Genomic DNA, 17,369 nt, shown 5'->3' on the forward strand with positions numbered 1-17,369 from the left:
GGTGAACGACCCCATCATGTGCTAACTAGGTATTGTCTTTAGTATTTGCTATCCATGAAGATCAAGAGGAGTTGACCCTATGTATTTGATAGCAGTTCTACCGCCGTTTCACTTAAATACGTGTTAAGTAGTGGTGATATAGGGTGAAAATGAAGGTGAGTCACCAAATTGGTATTTCTTCCATGTGATGTCTAGTGCTATTCAGTATTCCTCTTTTCTTTTAAAAATGTATTCTTCACAAAACAATTTTGCAACTGTATTACAATGACCAGGTTCATGGCTCTATGTTTTCTTTCTGTAAGCAGGTGAAAATAGGCCTTGTGTCATTTTATATCACTATAACATAATTTTTGTACTGCTGCGTGCCAAGTCTTATGAACATTCTGTCGTCCTGGTGAAGCAGAGAGGAGAGTGGTAACTGGTGATTGTGCACGCTCTGTGAACTGCGTGCTTTCCTGCTTTGGTATTTGCATGAATTCCAATCACCCGCTCAGGCAACGTCTGTACTAAAAATAAGTAGAATATACAGATTTATGTGTGTTGCCCGCCTGCAGAGAGGTGATTCTCTATGAAAAGAGCTCAGTCAGCAGTCCTCACCTACGGGATTAGTATTTTATCCAAGTTATTTTATACTTGAACACACATTTGAAAATTTTAATCTTATGGAAATCTGTTCATATTCAACATATTACTCTGCAGAATATAAATTCCTTCTGGTGGCTTGATAACAACTGTCACTCTTGAATCAGTCCATCATCACCACGTCAAATGAACAGCTTCTGTTGCTAATATCAGAATTTGCTTTTTCTTGTGTGATAGTTAGTCAAAGTCTCTGCTAAGTCGAAGTCTCTGCCCCTTTGACTTAAAGTTGAGTTTTAAAGTAGGTATTGACCTTAAGGAGTTGCTGGACTTTTAAAATATGTATATATATTTCTGTTAATGTTATTTGCAATATTATTTAATCCGTGTATATCCTTGTATGTATTACTGTGTGCATGTAAAATAAACTTATTTTACAGAGGCTTGTAGATGTCCTCTATCGGCTGAAGTGAAGGACGTCTTTCCCAGCATAGGTTATGTTAGACTATGATATCACTGGCAGGAAGACAGTTTTATGAGTGGTTTTGCTTGCTACTTCTGTTAAAGCAGAACAAATGTTGTCTAATGTAAAAAAGAGCCTGTGTGGTAGAGAAAATATGTAGTAGCTGTCTCCTTTATAATCAATTATGGGAATAGGAAGGAAATGCATGTAAAATAGTGTTCTAATTCTTTTTTTCGTTTGTGTCTGGTGGAGACAGTCCTATCAATTACAAAATGGTGAAATGTTATATTGACTTTCTCCATTATCATCTAGACTTTATTTGGATTAACAGAAATGAATATAGGTCAAAAATGCCTCTCAAGTCAAAATTTCGTAGTCAGAATTTATGGAACAAATATAAACAGGAGAAGATGAACAAATATAGAAGAGTGTCAAAATGAAGTTGCTGGATTGCAATAACTGCTGTTAATCAGTGCTGAAGAAATTTCCCGAAGTATCCAAGCAACTTCTGATATGATACCTTTCTCAGAGGATTTACCCGATACGGGTAAATCTTTTAAAGTCTTCAGAACAAGCTGCAGACATCTTATCAGGATCAATCTTTGCTGCACCTCTGAAGCAATGATGCTTTCATTCTCTGCAAGAAGGGATGTGGGCAGGAGCTGACGGTCCCTGCTGTGGGAGAGCTGCCCAATTCTGCCTCCCAGGAGCAGAGTCCTTCCCAAGGGAGGAATTCCGATGGCCCTGTATTTGCTTAACAAGCCCCCAAGTCCAGGATGCGAGGTCTGTACTTGCTTCGAACAGCGATAAAACTGAGTGTGTTCACTGTGGGTTATTTTAGGTCACTGGGTCAGGGGCAGAGGGACTGGAAGTGATTCGGAGTTGTTGCCGTCTTAACGGCGATTCCGTGTTCTTGCCCCAGTTTGAGGTGGGTGCGGAGACCTGGCACTTGAAATGCCCCTTGCCCGTGTTGTGGCACTGTCACCGTGAGCGGCGCTGCTCTTCCTCAGCTGCCCGTTCCGCGCTAATGTCTCTTTATGTAACTGTGAGCTGAACTGACGCGTGAAAGCTATGGCAGGGCGCAGTGCAGATAATTTTGCACAAAATGTGTGCTGACAAATACTTCAGGTCTATATGAAATCCACTGCAAAACTTTCTCTGGATTACAGAGACCTACTTTTAATCCACAGCTCGAAGCTAATTTTATTGTATATTACAATATTGTTGTTATAATTATTATTAATTTACCCTGCAGTGTTAGTGAAAACGAAGAAGAGATGAGTCATCAAAGTTGGAGCTTAAAAAAAAAGCAAAACAATCAATAGTCTAACCGTATTTTACATATCTTTGATCATCTAATATTGTTTGTTGTTTATATTTGCTAATTACAGAAACATAGAATTGTTTTGGTTAGAAAAGACCTTTAAGATCGAGTCCAACCATTAAGCTAGCAGTGTCATTTTCATCTCTAAACCGTGTACCTAAGAACATTGATAATTGATGATGTGGGGAACAAGTGGCAACAGCATTATGGTTAATCCTGTTTCCTACTGCATTTCTTGTATCCATCAGGAAAATGTGTCACAGAGTAGATGGAGATGTCAGACACCTGATGAGATGTGTAGAGGAGTGTGTTTGAAACACAGATTCTGGACCATAAGGAAGCACTTGTCTATTCAAGACGAACCAGGGAAACCCCTTGAGAAAGCTAACGTAGCCTCGGTGCCTTGCAGAACTTCTTACAGTCTTTCTGCGTGGTATGTGCCTCATCCACAACCGAAATAGCAGCAGTTAGGCTCATTTTTCCTTAGCCAGCTGAAAGGGTAATTAGTTCTGTGACTGTGAAAAGGCCCACGGGATTGTTAGTGACTGTAAGTAATTACATTCCTTTTCTTATGCAAAGTCTGAGCTCCAGCAGCAGAGTAATTCCCCAAATCTATGGATTCGTTGGAGTCAAATTTGTGATATTAATCTATGAACATGCTATTTATGAAGCTCTAAAAATATTTTGCAGCGCCCTTGGGTAAGGCTCCCTTGTCATTTCTCTTTTGTGCTTTGCTGAATTTGCTTGAAATGACTGTCCAGATTGATGGATCTGTATGGAAGTTGTCTGTAGATAGAAGAAAATACATGAATGTGACCTATTACCTGTCTTAGAAATCCCTGGGTTTTTTAGCTCCAAGTTCCATTAGTTGGAATACAAACTGGTCTCCAGAAATAGCAAAATGGAAGCCACCTTTGAGCGCCTGGCCACACTACAGAATGCAAGATGATGGAGAGTTTTAGTTATCAAAATTCGAATGTGAATTAAATTGATGAATGGACCAGTAAGGTCTGCATTACATTAATATACTGATCAATAACATGACACTTGTAATCAGTGATTGGATGTTAAATCCAGATCAAAGATAACAGGTTTTGAATATTGTTCGGAAGTACAAGTGAAGAAGGGTTGTTTTAAAATAAGCAGAAATATATTTTGAAGATAGACTTATTTATTTTGGAAATACATGAAATTGTGACACAAGGAACACTTTTTCAGTAGTGTGTTGTGTTAGGATTACACCAATTCCCTAGTCAAAACTTAATGTGACCCTTCTGATTTGTATTGATTTGCATTTGTTCAGAGTTTGAATATAAAATTTGGTCTACTTTGTTAGCGTGCTAATACCTTAGCAGTAAAAGTATTCATTAAAGGACTGCAGATGCAGTTTACTCACCATAATACATAGTTAAATGCCTTGTAAAACCGTGTGAGTGAAAGAAAAAAATCTGCGCACAGATTGTGCAAAGGGGATGATAAAATGATAAATTCCTCTGTACCAAGCTTTTTTTACTCTTCCGGCATTAAATGGAATTTCCGTTTCCTTCTCAAAAAAATTGCAGTGCAAGTGGATGCAAAGAAGTGTTGCTAAAGAAAAAAACATGTGAAATGTTTGTAAAACCATTGCAACTTCTGTCTGCTTCTCCCTTACCTAGGCTTGTTTTTCCCTAGTGTGACGAGCCCAAAACGTCACATGCATTAATAATATATATATTAAAATATATAATTCCCAGAATATAAACGTCCTTCTACAGAAAGGGAAAATGGAATGGTCAAGGCAGTCAAAAGTGGGGGCCGGGGGGAACCCCAGCCCCCTGAGCCCGCTGTCCTTACCATGTTAAGTGGATGCTGCTGCAGTTGTGGTTCCAGGGATGGATAAATTCTCCATCTGGTGCTCCCCTTTCTCAGCCCAGCGGTGACTCTGTCCTCCTGGTGCCCATCAGAAGCGTTGAAGCAGCATATTTTTGCTTTCAAAAATTGACATGGAGCAGAGATTCAGGCATTTGGGGGATGCTTAGAGAAGTAGGTGCATCTTGTGGCTTAATAGGAGGATCTTAATTTTTCTAACAGTCCTTAGTTGTCATCTGACTTACGATAGAAGATGAAAAGGAGCTCTCTGGGTGAGATTGGTGGAGAGGAAATAATCTGCAGTGAAGCTGGAGTCCAGCGCCTCTCTTGTACATACTAATATTGTGTCTCTGAGAGACTGTGAAGTGCTGGTTTTCTTGAGGGGTGTAGCAGAGGGACAGCTGGACCTTGGCAAGCGTGAGGCAATCCAGAGGCTCAGTTCCACCATCTCACGTGTATCAGCAGGACTTGGGCTGGAGAATGGAGCAGAAGGATTTAGCTGGGACTCTGATCTTGTACAGATTTCTCCTTGAGAAACATCTCCCTGCGTGTCAGAGCAGAGCAATGGGGTTGTGTCAGCAGTTGTCCTCTGAATATGGCCCAACAGTTCCCTCGACTGATTTTGCTGCCCAGCTCTCCTTTGAGGAACTCTTGCTCATAACAGATTATAAAGCTGTTCGAAAATAAGGCAAGAACATTATACTGAGGCATCGTTTCCTGTTCAGTGAAGGAGAGCAGGCATTGGAAAGATCACTTTTGCATATAAGATAATTATTTATTACCTATAGACTTAATTTAATGTGCTGCAGGCTAGCACAGCAATAATCTGATTAGGCTTTAATATTTATTTTGAGGTTAATTGTGTCACACCCATCTTTGGAAAGACACTCTTGCTGTTTCTGGTTTTCTAATCATATGCCTGTTTTTCTTAAAGGAGCAGAACTTTGTGAGCATCCATCACATGGCTGTTAGCAGTACAGCAATGTGTGCTACATTGCAAAATACTGAAGTGTATGTGATCATACTTAGAGGGCAGAGTAAAATCTGTTAAATCTCTTTTAACTGCAGAGTTTTGAGTGTTGTTCAGCCATAAATTGACTGTATTTCTGTTGTAATTTGTAGAAGCCTGTTCCTCACTAAAGTGAAATATCTGCTGCTTTGTCCTCTGTGGGCTGTAGACGATCAGAATTCAAGTTTTAACCTCAAAAGCCTTTTATTTTTTTTTTCCAGATTGTTTTGCATAGGTTTGTGTAGCAGAAGCTTGTGATTGCTGCAAATGTCTGCTCGATGTTTTGAGATAGCTTGTTGTTCCACTGGTTATATTTAACTGACGCAACCTGTGACAGTAACTTTTAGGTAACCAGTTCATACACTGCTGTCCTTTACAATTTTCTCATGGTAGTGTTGTAACATCTGTTCTAGTGTCTGACACTACCTAAAATAGGCATCCTAAAGTAAATGTTTACATACAGACAAGAATTCAACATTTTCAATATTATAAAGGCAATAGGAAGACAAATGTTTTAAAATGCTATCCAGTCTCATTTAAAAATTGATGTGTATTGTCAGCATTAAATTTTTGCCTTGCTTAGAACTAAATAACTGACAGATATTACGGGTTTTTTCTGTTTTCAGAAGTGTTTGATTTGGGACATCTCAAACATATTTTACTCTTGAGATTGCACTCATGTGTTGACAGCTTGGATGTGCTCTTGTTTACTTTCTGATTAGATCAAAATAAAAATGTGTGCAGCTAGACCTGTTTTAATCACTCTGAAAATATGCCATGGCTGCTCTTCTTGGTGTCTGCTTTTCCAAAAGCCTGGTTTAGAATGTAAGACTTATTCTTCAGCATGAATTTCTCTGTTTCGTATCAGACTGAAATTTTAAGGTATCTGGATATTTTCTGTATTTTTCTCCAATGTTGTTAAGTACTATGGAGTTCATATTTAAAAGCTGTGTTGCCCGAGCTCACCTTTTCTAGCAGTGCAGCTCTGCATACAGCTCAGTGTCCCTTTTCCCTTTGCTTCACCTCACCTTGGGGGTTCCGCAGATTATATCCTCTGGAGCTAAATCCCTTTCCTTGTAGGGCTAATTCTTGCTTCTGCTCCCTTCAACTCAAATGTCTTCTGGTGTTTCTACTCGTGATTGGTCTCTCAAAACTTTATATATAACTATAGCACTTCATTAGTGCTTTCCTGTTTTCTTTGTTAATGTTTTGTGAGCTCCCAAATTCTGATGGAGCGGTTTCATTATTGATTAATGTTATTCCAAGAAATCCGTCACTCACGGTAATAGGACTGATCCCTTTACTGGGTACTGAATAGTGTGTGTTGCTGTATTTTTATTTTTGAAATAACGTGTTCAGAAATTCTTGGCATGCAGTTGCGGTATTTTAATAGAGGAATAGGGAAGTCTGGTTTGTCAAGACGGACAGTTTTGTTTCCAATTACATGATCATTATGATGTTCTGATTGTTGCAGTCACATAGGCAGTGGTATTTCAGTGTCTGAATCATGCCCTTAAACCAGCCTACAAATATCTGTCTGCACCATTCTTTATCTTTATTAGGAAGGTGGGGATTTTCTTTGCTTTTTTAAGGAAGTTCTCTGAAATTTCCACCAGCGGAATTATTCAGATAAATGTGTTAAGTTTAGGTTTTTCAAAATGAAGTCATGAAAGGATTCAGTTACAATTAAATGTTGTCTGCTATTTAAAGGGAGAACTATATATTCTTTCACAAGCATGAAATGATTGCAGTCGATGTGCTTCGTGCTTTGTCTGCAGCATCAGCAGAGCCTGTCAAAGACTTAAGAAATTACAAGGACTTGAGCTGAAAATATCAGCCATTAGAATAGTGCTAACCTTTTTTATGGGTATCTGACTTAAATTCTCAGTTCTCTGCAAACCTTTTTTCATCAAATCAGAACAGTTCAGTGCCTCTTGCAGGTGGTGCATGCTGAAGATGGGATCTCAAGTTCTGCCCTCCCCATGTGCAAGAAAGCGGTTGAAGCATTGCAGCAGGAGCTGCAGTTCGGTGCCAGGTTGCTCGGATGCCCAGGAGGAATTGTCTCACCATCCTTCTCCTTGAATATGCATCAAACAGCTGCTTGGGCTGTTCACAAGCCCAGGGGCGAAAAGAAAATTCAGCTGTTTGGCAGCTGCATTTTGCTAGGCTGCTGTTCCCTGCGTCCTCCAAGGGACGGTGGAAGGATGGAAGGTGTCTGAAGTCAGCTCTTTGAACCTTGCCTGTCCTCAGCTTGGTATCCTGGCCATAGCTGTCTGTGTTTTGAGCTTCAGACAAACATTTGATAGTCAAGAATCAACAAAAACACGAAATGAAAACATTATTTGCATGTAATGAGATTACTAATTTTTCTTGGAGATGACTTTCTGACTTGTTAAATGTTCTCTTTTAGAATTGCTAGGAGAGGTGGAGAGATTAGTGAGAGAGCAAAGCAGTTTCCTTAGGAGTTCTACAGGAAAATTCTGGATGTTGCTTGTTTTCCCATCTTTTTAGTGTCTTCTCAGCTTTTAAGTCTTTCTCTCTTCTCCCCTCCCAATGTAATATCACACAGATTTTATGATTAATTGCGACTTCATCCCTTTTCATACGTAGACTTGCATAACTATCCTAATTAAACATGCACATGGTAAAATTACAAGCTAGAAAGAGCTGTTCTCGGCTTGGATGATAGCAATTACATGATTTATATTTACAGGCGTCAATATTTGTCTCATGCCTACCATCTGTCCTAGCTTGTCATCTACAGTTGAGCGTGTAGTTCATTGGCTTTAGTTGGCATTCCAGCTTCTTTTCTCTGGATACTGTGTTCTGGGCAGAGGAGAGTATTGCTTTTCATGAGATGATGTGGTAAGACCATATCGAACTCTTACAAACACTGTTAGTCTTTCTGTGTTCACCTGGGGACTTATTTTTTTCTGCTTAAATTTCAGAAATGCAAGGTTTCGAGGTGCTTAAAATAAATGAGTCAGTGTCTCCTCCTGCCCCCAATTGTTCTCAAACATGGAGCTCTTGCTAAAATTATTTAGGGTGATGCCCCTGACAAAAATACAGATGAACTAAGTCCCAGTTTCCACTGAGCTTCAGTATGTTAAGCAGGCACAATTTATTTTTCTTTTCTGCAGTTCTCCTTGGCTCTCGCAGGGTCAGAAGCAGCAGTAGCAGTTTGGCTGTTCCCGGTTGAGTCATTTGGAATTCAAATCACTTTGCAGCGATGCCAGAGGTTCCCTTTGTGCTGGGCTTTATATAAAGCGCATGGCAGACTGTCGGCTTTGTCACATTCCCTGGGCAGCAGGGAATAAATAGGTAAAGACTTCAGCTTTTGATTCAGACAGAAGTGGACTAGTATCAGAAGATCTGAGTCAGCTTTGCTTTGCAGATAACTGTAAATCATGTCCAAATGCTGCATTGAGTGCTTCTGGCTGATATTTTGATACTAACGTGATTCCTTGGTGCAAATAAATACCTACTGGGGAAGTTACGCAGAACACGTGCTCTGGGGAATACACACCCTTCCCTGCCTTTCTTCACTGTCCGAACTAGACACAAAAAAGGTAAGTGAAGCCCAAGGAAACTATCAAGCAGCATAAATTATCTGCTCTTGATTGAGGATTTGGGGGTTGCAAGAGCCTGTGCTGCATCTGCATACAGAGTCTTGCAGGAAAAGTGGTTCTTGTCCTGGAATTAAGTGCCGCGAGTCTGGCCAGGGAGTCTCTTCCCAGCTGGACAAATAGGAATCCAAGTAGATTTCCTCTGAAAATAAAGCAAGTGGTGGATTTTCACTCTGTTTCTGAGCTTTGCTGCCTATTAAATACCTTGGTTAGTTTGCATGAAACCAAACTCAGTACGTCTTGAACTGAAGTGTCTTTGGAGAGCTGGACTAAAGTGGCCCTTGTGTGAATCTGTGGTACACTGGTGATGTAAAAAGTTGTGTCTATAAATTCTGTTGGGTTTTGTTTGCTCTTCAAAGCTTTTGAGTTACTGTGACACTTATTTCCAAAATACTCATTTGGAAGGAAACATTGAACATTTTTTTTCCTACTTAGACCTATGTTACTAGGACAAGGCATGATCTTCTTTGCCATTTTAAATAATGAAAAGTTGACATCTCTTGGGGAAGACAATTTTGGGGCTGTGCAATATTTTTTTAAATTGTTGTGTGAATCTTAATTTCTGAGATTATCAGCTTTGATTCGTCTGAGTAGTTCTGTCAGCACAATCTACAACACCAATCTTAGGGAACTTGCCCTGAAAACTGAGGATAGTGACTGTAAAAGTTACTGTTTGGCATGGTGAGTGGAAAGAGTAATGAGAGAACATTTAGGACTGTTAAACAACTCTATTAAAGCCCCCATTTTGGAAAATTATGTAGCAGTCTCAGTCTGTCATCCTGACTTATTGTGCCCTGTGTTTCAAAGATGCTGTTCTTTTGGGTCTTCTGCATAATTTTGTGGATACAATAACTTCTTAAAAATCAGATTTTGATTAAAAGATTCTGAACAAATTCGTTGTGTTAAAATGGGACCTCGTTCTCTCTTCACTGTCGTGCTGGGTTCTCTGTAACTTAAATCCACTCTAAATCCAGAATCTCGGTGCTGAAGTCACTTTATTCTACAGTTTCCCTCTGAGGGAATGTGAATTGGAGCAAGCAGATGGAGCAAACGGATGAGCAGACCTGGAAGCATTTTGAAAATAGGTCTCAAAAGAGATTTTAATATAGGAAGCAAATAGATCTGGATTAATAAGAATGACACTTAAAAGGCTTTTTTCTTTCTGTCTTTGTTTTTCCTATAAACTTTGTTTTCTTTGAACTTGGAGCAGAATTGCCTTGAGTTCAAGATCCTCTTTTTTTATGGGGCCTCTGCTTTTAAAACATAGATGCTCTCCACTCTGCAGGTGATTTTGTTCTTTTTCAATACGTCTTGTGGTTTGATTCTCTTCTTTTCCCTGTACCAGTAATTTTCCCTTTGGGACAGGAGGTACTGTAGAGGCAAGACACTACGAAAACCAGATGGGCTACACATTCAAAATGGAGCTGATGAAGCTGACAGCCTCTTTGCGATCCTATCTCACGTGTCTTTGTATGGGTGATAAAATTAGGGCTCAAACTTCTGCCAAGTTTGTTTGGGTTTTTTTTTCTCTTCTACTTTGCAGCCAGACTTATTCACTTCACTTTCACTTCTGACTGAAGTGATGTAGGTAGAAGTTTGGCTTTGTTGCTTCTGTGCTGGAATTGTGATTTACAGCTCCCTGACAACCTTGGTGGCACGTGAAAGCCACGTAACCACACCGGAGAACTTGCGTTGCTCGACAGCACTGTGAATGCTGAGGCCAGTCCAGCAATATCATTCAACTCCTCTTCCAAATGTTCTTCTCTGAGTTGTCTTTTTAGGTATTCACAGCTTCAAATTTGGATCAAATGTACTTTTGAAAGCCGGTTCAGACCGCACGCAATAATTAAAATGTGGGAAGTCCTGTGTAACTGCCAGCACAGATCTGTGACTGTGTGAGGAGCTGCAGACAGTTTGCATGCTAATGCCCTAATTTGAAAATGTGGGTTTAAAAGGCAAGCCCTGAGTTCAGTGCCCAGTAGCCTGTTCCATGTGCCATAGATGGCTTAGATTAAAATCTCTAAGTTGTCAAATGGCTTTGCATTTGGGAAATCTTGTGAGTGGAAGGCCATGTTAATTTAAAATGTAAATTAAATCTTTTTCTCTTTTTATAGGAACTGGAGACATCGTTGCCGTCATGATTACAGAATCAAAGGTTAAGGAAATCCTGCATTACTTGGAAAAGAATATCTCTGTCCTGATGGCAATAGCAGTGGGGTCCCGTGTTCCTCCAAAAAACTTCAGTCGGGGCTCTCTAGTCTTTGTGTCAATATCATTCATAGTATTGATGATAATTTCTTCAGCATGGTTAATATTTTACTTCATCCAGAAGATCAGGTACACAAGTGCACGTGACAGGAATCAGGTAAGGGGACTCTTTTTCCCCTCCTCCCCCCCGCCCCCCGCTAAGGTCTGCAGGTGATATTTCTGTATCCAGTAGTCAATAGAGAGCAAATAATTTCTAAAGGAATGTCCATCAGTACCAGTGTTCAGAAACTCTTTATTCTGAGGCACAGCATGTTGCCAGACAAAGATTTTTATATAGCAAAATGTTTTCATCCTGAGCAGCACCAGCAGAAGATCTTACTACATGACCAGAAAAACTGGAACTGAGGCAAAATATTTGGGTTTTGAGGAGTGTAAGTCCAAGAGGCAGATAGATTTTATGCTGGCTGAATAACACATTCTGTATGTTGGGAATGGGGAGGAAAGTTAAATTGTGAATGAATTTGTGTAGTGTAGGGGAACACAGAGTTAATGTTATTATTTGTTCATGTTCCGAAGGACAACTTCTGTAATAGTTGGTAATTCAGAAGTTGTACAGAGGTATTTCCAAACTATAATCTGTCATGAATGTTAGGGTAAGAAAACTAAGGTATAGATCTGCTTAGTGATCTGGGTTAACTTACTCAAAATCACACTTGGTATGGACTGCCTAATTCTCCTTGTCATGTATTTTAAGTAAAATTTTGTCTAATGTACCTTTCTTACATCCCTTTTCAACTCTTAATTTGTTTAAGAACTGAATTAAGCATGGCCATACTCAGATCTTGACTAAATCAAGCCATCAACCCAAATATGGATTAAACTTTAGAAGTAAATGTTTTACTAGTGTGGACTTAATGACCCACCGCCTCCCTAGCATGCCTTGGCTTTTACTGAGAAGGGTCAGTAAACCTCGGGAAATCCGCCGTGCTCCCTCTGCCTTTGTGTCTCGGTCAAGGCTGACTTACAAAGCCGCGAACCCCTGTCGCCGTGCCCCTTTATCCCCTGAATTACGGCTAGTACACAGGAGCTCACTGTGAGGCAACGCTTTGATGTTTTGTCAGGCCTAAAACAAATGCAGACTTATAAAGCCTCGGTTGTGACAAAGGATTTCCTTTTTCATTTCTATAAATAGTGTCTGATGCTGCAGGTCCCATGGGCATCCTGTAGATTTTCCTAAGGATGTCGTTCTGAAATGACCACACTGTAACCAGTACTTAGTGTGATCCCTTGGGATGGTGAAAGTTTAAATAGAGCTGTTACTCAATGAATGTCTGTGGAATACTAAATTGTGTCTCCTGCATCCCCTACATGGTTCTAGGCTTCTGCCAAATGTCTGCGTTTCAAAACAGTTGCTCCATGGGGAAAGGGCTCTTATGACCTTTTTTTCTTTCTTTAGATTTTCACAAAGGTCAGGAGAAACTTGATGAAAATTTTATGTGGTTTAAAAAGCTGAGCTTATTAAACTTTAATAAGAAGGTGGCGACAGCTACAGCTTATTTTTAAAGATCTTTGAGAGCTTTCGCAGAGAGACGGCTGTACTGTTAGTGATGAAATAACTTGGTTTAGGATATGATCTTGTTTTTAAGTTATGTCAAGGCACACCTTTTTAAAAAAAAAAAAAAGAAAGAAAAAAATCAAAACCGTGCTGTAGATAGTGCAAGTAGATACTGGTATTTCACATCACTACCCTTGCACGCTTCCGCCAGAGGTACAAAACTCTTTTGCATGTGGTGGTGGCCTTTTCCATCCAGACATGTCTGTGTTTTAAAAGCAAACATATGCTGTATGCCTGTGCCCTAACTTATCAAAATAGCAAATCCTGAGCATTTCCAATGTTAGCATAAAAAAGTATTTCTTAAAATTAGAAAATGGAGGAGACGGATCTCTTAAATGAAAGAGATAAAAGTTATTGTTTAGTAAATTTATTTATGCAAGAGGACGTGTACACATTTTGGAAAAGTTTTGCTGAAATATTATGCTTCCAATAGGAAAATAATCTTTAAGATTTCTAGTAGCGCGTATACAACCATGTGCATTACAACTAAATATAAATATTACCCACAATTAGTTGGTAGTGTTGAGCATTTAAGTCAAATGCCTTTTAAGCCTTGTTCCTCTCTTAGGAATCACGCTCTTGGTTATGCCATGACGATCCGTTCCAGCGGCATGCCGCTGTGTTCTGTGTCGTTAAGTACTCAGGCCAATATATTTGACCTGTAACTTAGATTTGCTTAAATTCACCAATTTCTCACGTGATTTCTGACTTCAGGAAGCATATCATTTCCCCATCCTAGTTCTGTTTCTGTTGCTGCATTTCCTACGTGGGTATGCTTCAGTAGCTCGCACTGAGTATCTGATTTTTTTTTTCAAATCCATTCTCAAAAAATATAAAATAAGAGCTGTTCTTCCGTGAAAACCATAAAAAATATGTGCTTATGTAATTGTAGAATAACGGTGGTACAGTTGGTTGTGGTGGACTTCTGAGGTCTTTGTGTTTCTCAAATAAAAGCAGCCTTCTTAATTTCAGTTTGTGTGCAGAGAAAGTGTATGATATGGGGGGGTACACCTTATGAAGGATTTGGTTTTCAACTGTATAGAAGGTGGGTGCAAAAAATGCACATTTGTTTAAAGCTGTTTGGAAGATTTTGAGAGGTATAATTCACATTCTCAGAAATAGCCCATCTCTTGCAAAGACACAGTACTTGGTACAAGAGGGAGGTGAAAGATGAAATACACGAACTTTGTTTTTCCAGTCAATATAAAGCAAATGTGATGTCTCAGGTTCCTGAAAGGGGACAGGAGCTTTGTTCCACGCGGTGGATCCCGTCGGCAGGATCCTGTGGCCCAGCTGGCAAACAGCCGGTGCTGGGTGTTCCGATTGCAGAAATGGCTCCTTCCACCCAGCAATGGTGGTCATAAAAACAGCGTCAAGAAAAAATGGCTTGGCCTCTACATTCACACATTCTCCAGTGCTGCTTTCAGCTTTATTTAAGTCTGTATTGGCTTATTTAGATTTCATGACCCTTTTTCCTTTGTGAGATCCTGGTGGTTTCAGGTAATAGCGAGAGAGAAACTAGGTTACACTGGGAAGATCTCTTAAGTCTCAAAGTAAGATCAGCCTGCTTAGGGGGGAAAAAAATTCAAGCTTAAGAAAAGAACAAGGATTCTATTACAGCACACTGAATAAAAAGCAATATGAGCAGAATATAGCAGAAACTCTTGGGAGGGCATGTTGCTTCAGCTGGGTTTGATTAGTTTTGTCACACAAATGTTGGATCACTTTTGTGAACTTTTGTACAGTCCATGAGGTTTATGCCCACGCTTTTGGGCATTTGTGGGCTCAACTGGTTTTGGGTTGGTTTGGTTTTTTTTCTTCCTGACAGATCTCTAACTGTGGGCTTTGCTGTGTACGCTTTTTGTCTTATGTGTTGGCCTACTCTCATAGTGTGTGTTACAATGTTAGTGTTGAGCCCAAATAAGTCGTTATAAAAGACAGTAACGAAGCTTGATATCAGAGTTAATTTGCATTCTTTTCTTTGTCACTTTATTAGCGTCGTCTTGGAGATGCTGCCAAGAAAGCCATTGGTAAATTGACAACCAGAACAGTAAAGAAGGGTGATAAGGTATAATAATAATATTTCAATGTAGTAAACTTGAGCATCATGTGTAATTTTTGCCAGGAGAAGAAACAAAACAAACAACCTGTTTTTCTTTTCTCTTTCTGATTTATGACCTCGCCTTCCTTGTTGGAGGCTTACGTTGTCCCGTGGTGCAGTATTTTGTGTAATTTACAGTATGCTCTAAGTCTGTATGTTTCAGAGAAGTTTTTCCTTACTTAAATACTTGCATTTCATCTGACAACTGTGTCTCAGGGTGGTTTTGTGTGTTGGCTGGCTGGGGGGTTTTTGCTGGTAGGAATACATAGAGCTAGCGTTGTTTATGTGGAATTCTGTAGGCTTAGAATCATTGCGTGTGTAAGTTGTGTAAAGCAAAAATAAATTTTATGAACAGGTAATAAAGGACAGTCTCTTATGTAAAATATGAATATCTAGTAATCTGAGGGGGAGTATAAAGAGGTATTTAATTGAAGATGATAGTGAATGTTACTCCAAGAATATTTCTTGCCAGCATACAAAATAAAATACTGCGATGTGTTAAGTCCTAAACTTTTTCCGCTTTTATGAGCAGTACTACTTTGTCTTTGATTCTGAAAGGGAAAAAATAGCCACTTAATCTTGCTTAATTTTTGCTCTTTAACTTGCAAAAGGCAAGGGAATTCTGGCTATGATCTCATTTTTAAGAGAAGATTATTTCCTTGGGCCTTTCTAGTGTAATTCCTTTTTATCTTTCTTATCAGCGCTATCAGTAATGGAAGATTGAGAAGTGATGGAAAATCTTGTTTCCAGAGAGAAGGCAGAAAAAATGTCTTTCTGCTCCTTCTCCCTCCATATGTAGTTTTATTTCAAGACAGCCTACTGCACTAAATCTTTTCTGTGGGTATTGGGGTACGTGTAGATAATGGGAAGTTTTCCATATTAAAAGAAAAGATGCTGTCATCTCGACAGCATAAATTCAGAACTGGTGAGTGACGTGTGGGTTGCAGTGCAGACAGCATGAGATGTGCAGGCAAGTGAACAGAGGGCTGGAGAAAATCCGTCCTTCATCCCCCTGATCGTGGGGATTCTCTGGGTCTGGCCGGGGAGCCGCTGGTTCTTACTGTGGTTCCCGTCTCGGTGTCTTGCTGGCATCATAAAGAATAACGAACTTGAACTAGGAGAAGGCACAGTCTGTTTTGTGTCACAGGCCCAGACGTTTTAAATATATACATGGCTGATGCCATTGCTGCATCCAAATGAAGTCGGGCCTTTTTCATTAGAAATTTAAAATTCTCATGTTTAAAAAATAATAATAATAATAATTACCAAAACAAAAAAAATCATAATTTCTGGAAAACAGAGAATAAGGGAGGAGCCAGTCAGAGGATGATCCTCATATTCACGTCTGCATAAGAATTATGATAATACTGCAAGTAACCAGTAGACAAAAATATGGGACTACTCTGAAATAAGTAAAAATTGCTAGAATCCCAGGGTTCTTATCCTGCTGAAAAATCCCAGAAACCTGATGAAAACGAAAGTTTTAGCTCCAAGCTGAAATAAAGCTCTAGGGGAATCTCAACTATATTTTTATAGTGATTTAACTCAATATTAGAATCATCTTAGGCCTTAGCCTGTGTTTCAAATGGTCATCTGCCAGCTCCAAACGAGGGGAGAGTTTTTGTATGTATGAGACACTTTTCTTTCTCAATCGCGTTGGAATATAATAACGCAGCCATTGGTTTTATATCTTCTTAATAACAGCCACTTGGCACAACGCGGTTCATGTACCAGTCACAGCTACTTTTACGTTTGTCGTGGTCTCAACTCTTGACTTGAATTTTCATTCTATTCGTTTTAGGAAACAGACCCAGACTTTGATCATTGTGCTGTCTGCATTGAGAGTTACAAGCAGAACGATGTTGTTCGCATTTTACCATGCAAGTAAGCTAGTAAAGTTGCTTTGTTTGGAAACTACTGTTTCTTTGTGCTCCTTTGCTTCATTTCACGTAATATGTGCATTGTAATTTACAGACATGTTTGTTAGAGGTTTCCAGTCCTAATAACAGCTACTTTATTCTAGACTATGATACTAGGAGGTGTGAAGGTGGGGTCTGGTGCTGTTATGACAGTGGAGATTAAACAAAAGATTATGATCTTGAATATGGGCAGTTTGGGCATATCAGCAGTGGAAGTATTAAGATTGTAAGGGGTGGGGGATGCAGATTTAAGGACAGAGCAGTGGGAGGACAAAAAATTAAGTACAATGAACCAGGTACAGCTGCAGCATTCTGCACAGTAGATGTGCCGCATCGGCTGTTGGTTTCTGAAACGGTGTAGGAAGCAGTAAAAGGGTCCTTCCAACCTTCACACCTCCTCTGACACGGCTCAGCCACTGTGCTGTTACATCATCTCTCGCTGGTCTCCTCAATGCTGCGTGTTCTTGGCTTGTGCCTGAAAGTCCGTACTTGCTGGATATTCTGCATTGCTGCTTAAAGTGTAACAACTTCCTCCTCCTTTTATGCCATTCTCTTGATGTTTACAGCTTTTCAGTTTGTTTCCATTTAATTTCCATTCTTGAGTTGTTTCTCAGGATATTTGCTCTCTGAGAGATGCTTTTAAGTGCTTTTCCACCTGGTGGTTTGTTTTCATGAAT

At 39.6% G+C, this 17,369-nt stretch overlaps 1 protein-coding gene across 3 annotated transcripts in view; it reads left to right on the plus strand.

Annotated features, from left to right (window-relative positions):
* The window catches only part of RNF130 (ring finger protein 130), a 51,073-nt gene that overhangs the window by 9,960 nt on the left and 23,744 nt on the right, over window positions 1-17,369 (plus strand). For all 3 annotated transcript variants that reach the window (XM_065643965.1, XM_065643966.1, XM_065643964.1), the window contains 3 exons: window positions 10,964-11,214; window positions 14,669-14,740; window positions 16,575-16,657. In XM_065643965.1, coding sequence (XP_065500037.1) covers window positions 10,964-11,214; window positions 14,669-14,740; window positions 16,575-16,657 — 406 coding nt within the window. The remainder of the gene's footprint in view (window positions 1-10,963; window positions 11,215-14,668; window positions 14,741-16,574; window positions 16,658-17,369) is intronic.

The sequence above is a fragment of the Caloenas nicobarica genome, chromosome 13 (assembly GCF_036013445.1).
Source record: "Caloenas nicobarica isolate bCalNic1 chromosome 13, bCalNic1.hap1, whole genome shotgun sequence".
In the NCBI taxonomy this organism is placed as follows: Eukaryota; Metazoa; Chordata; class Aves; order Columbiformes; family Columbidae; genus Caloenas; species Caloenas nicobarica.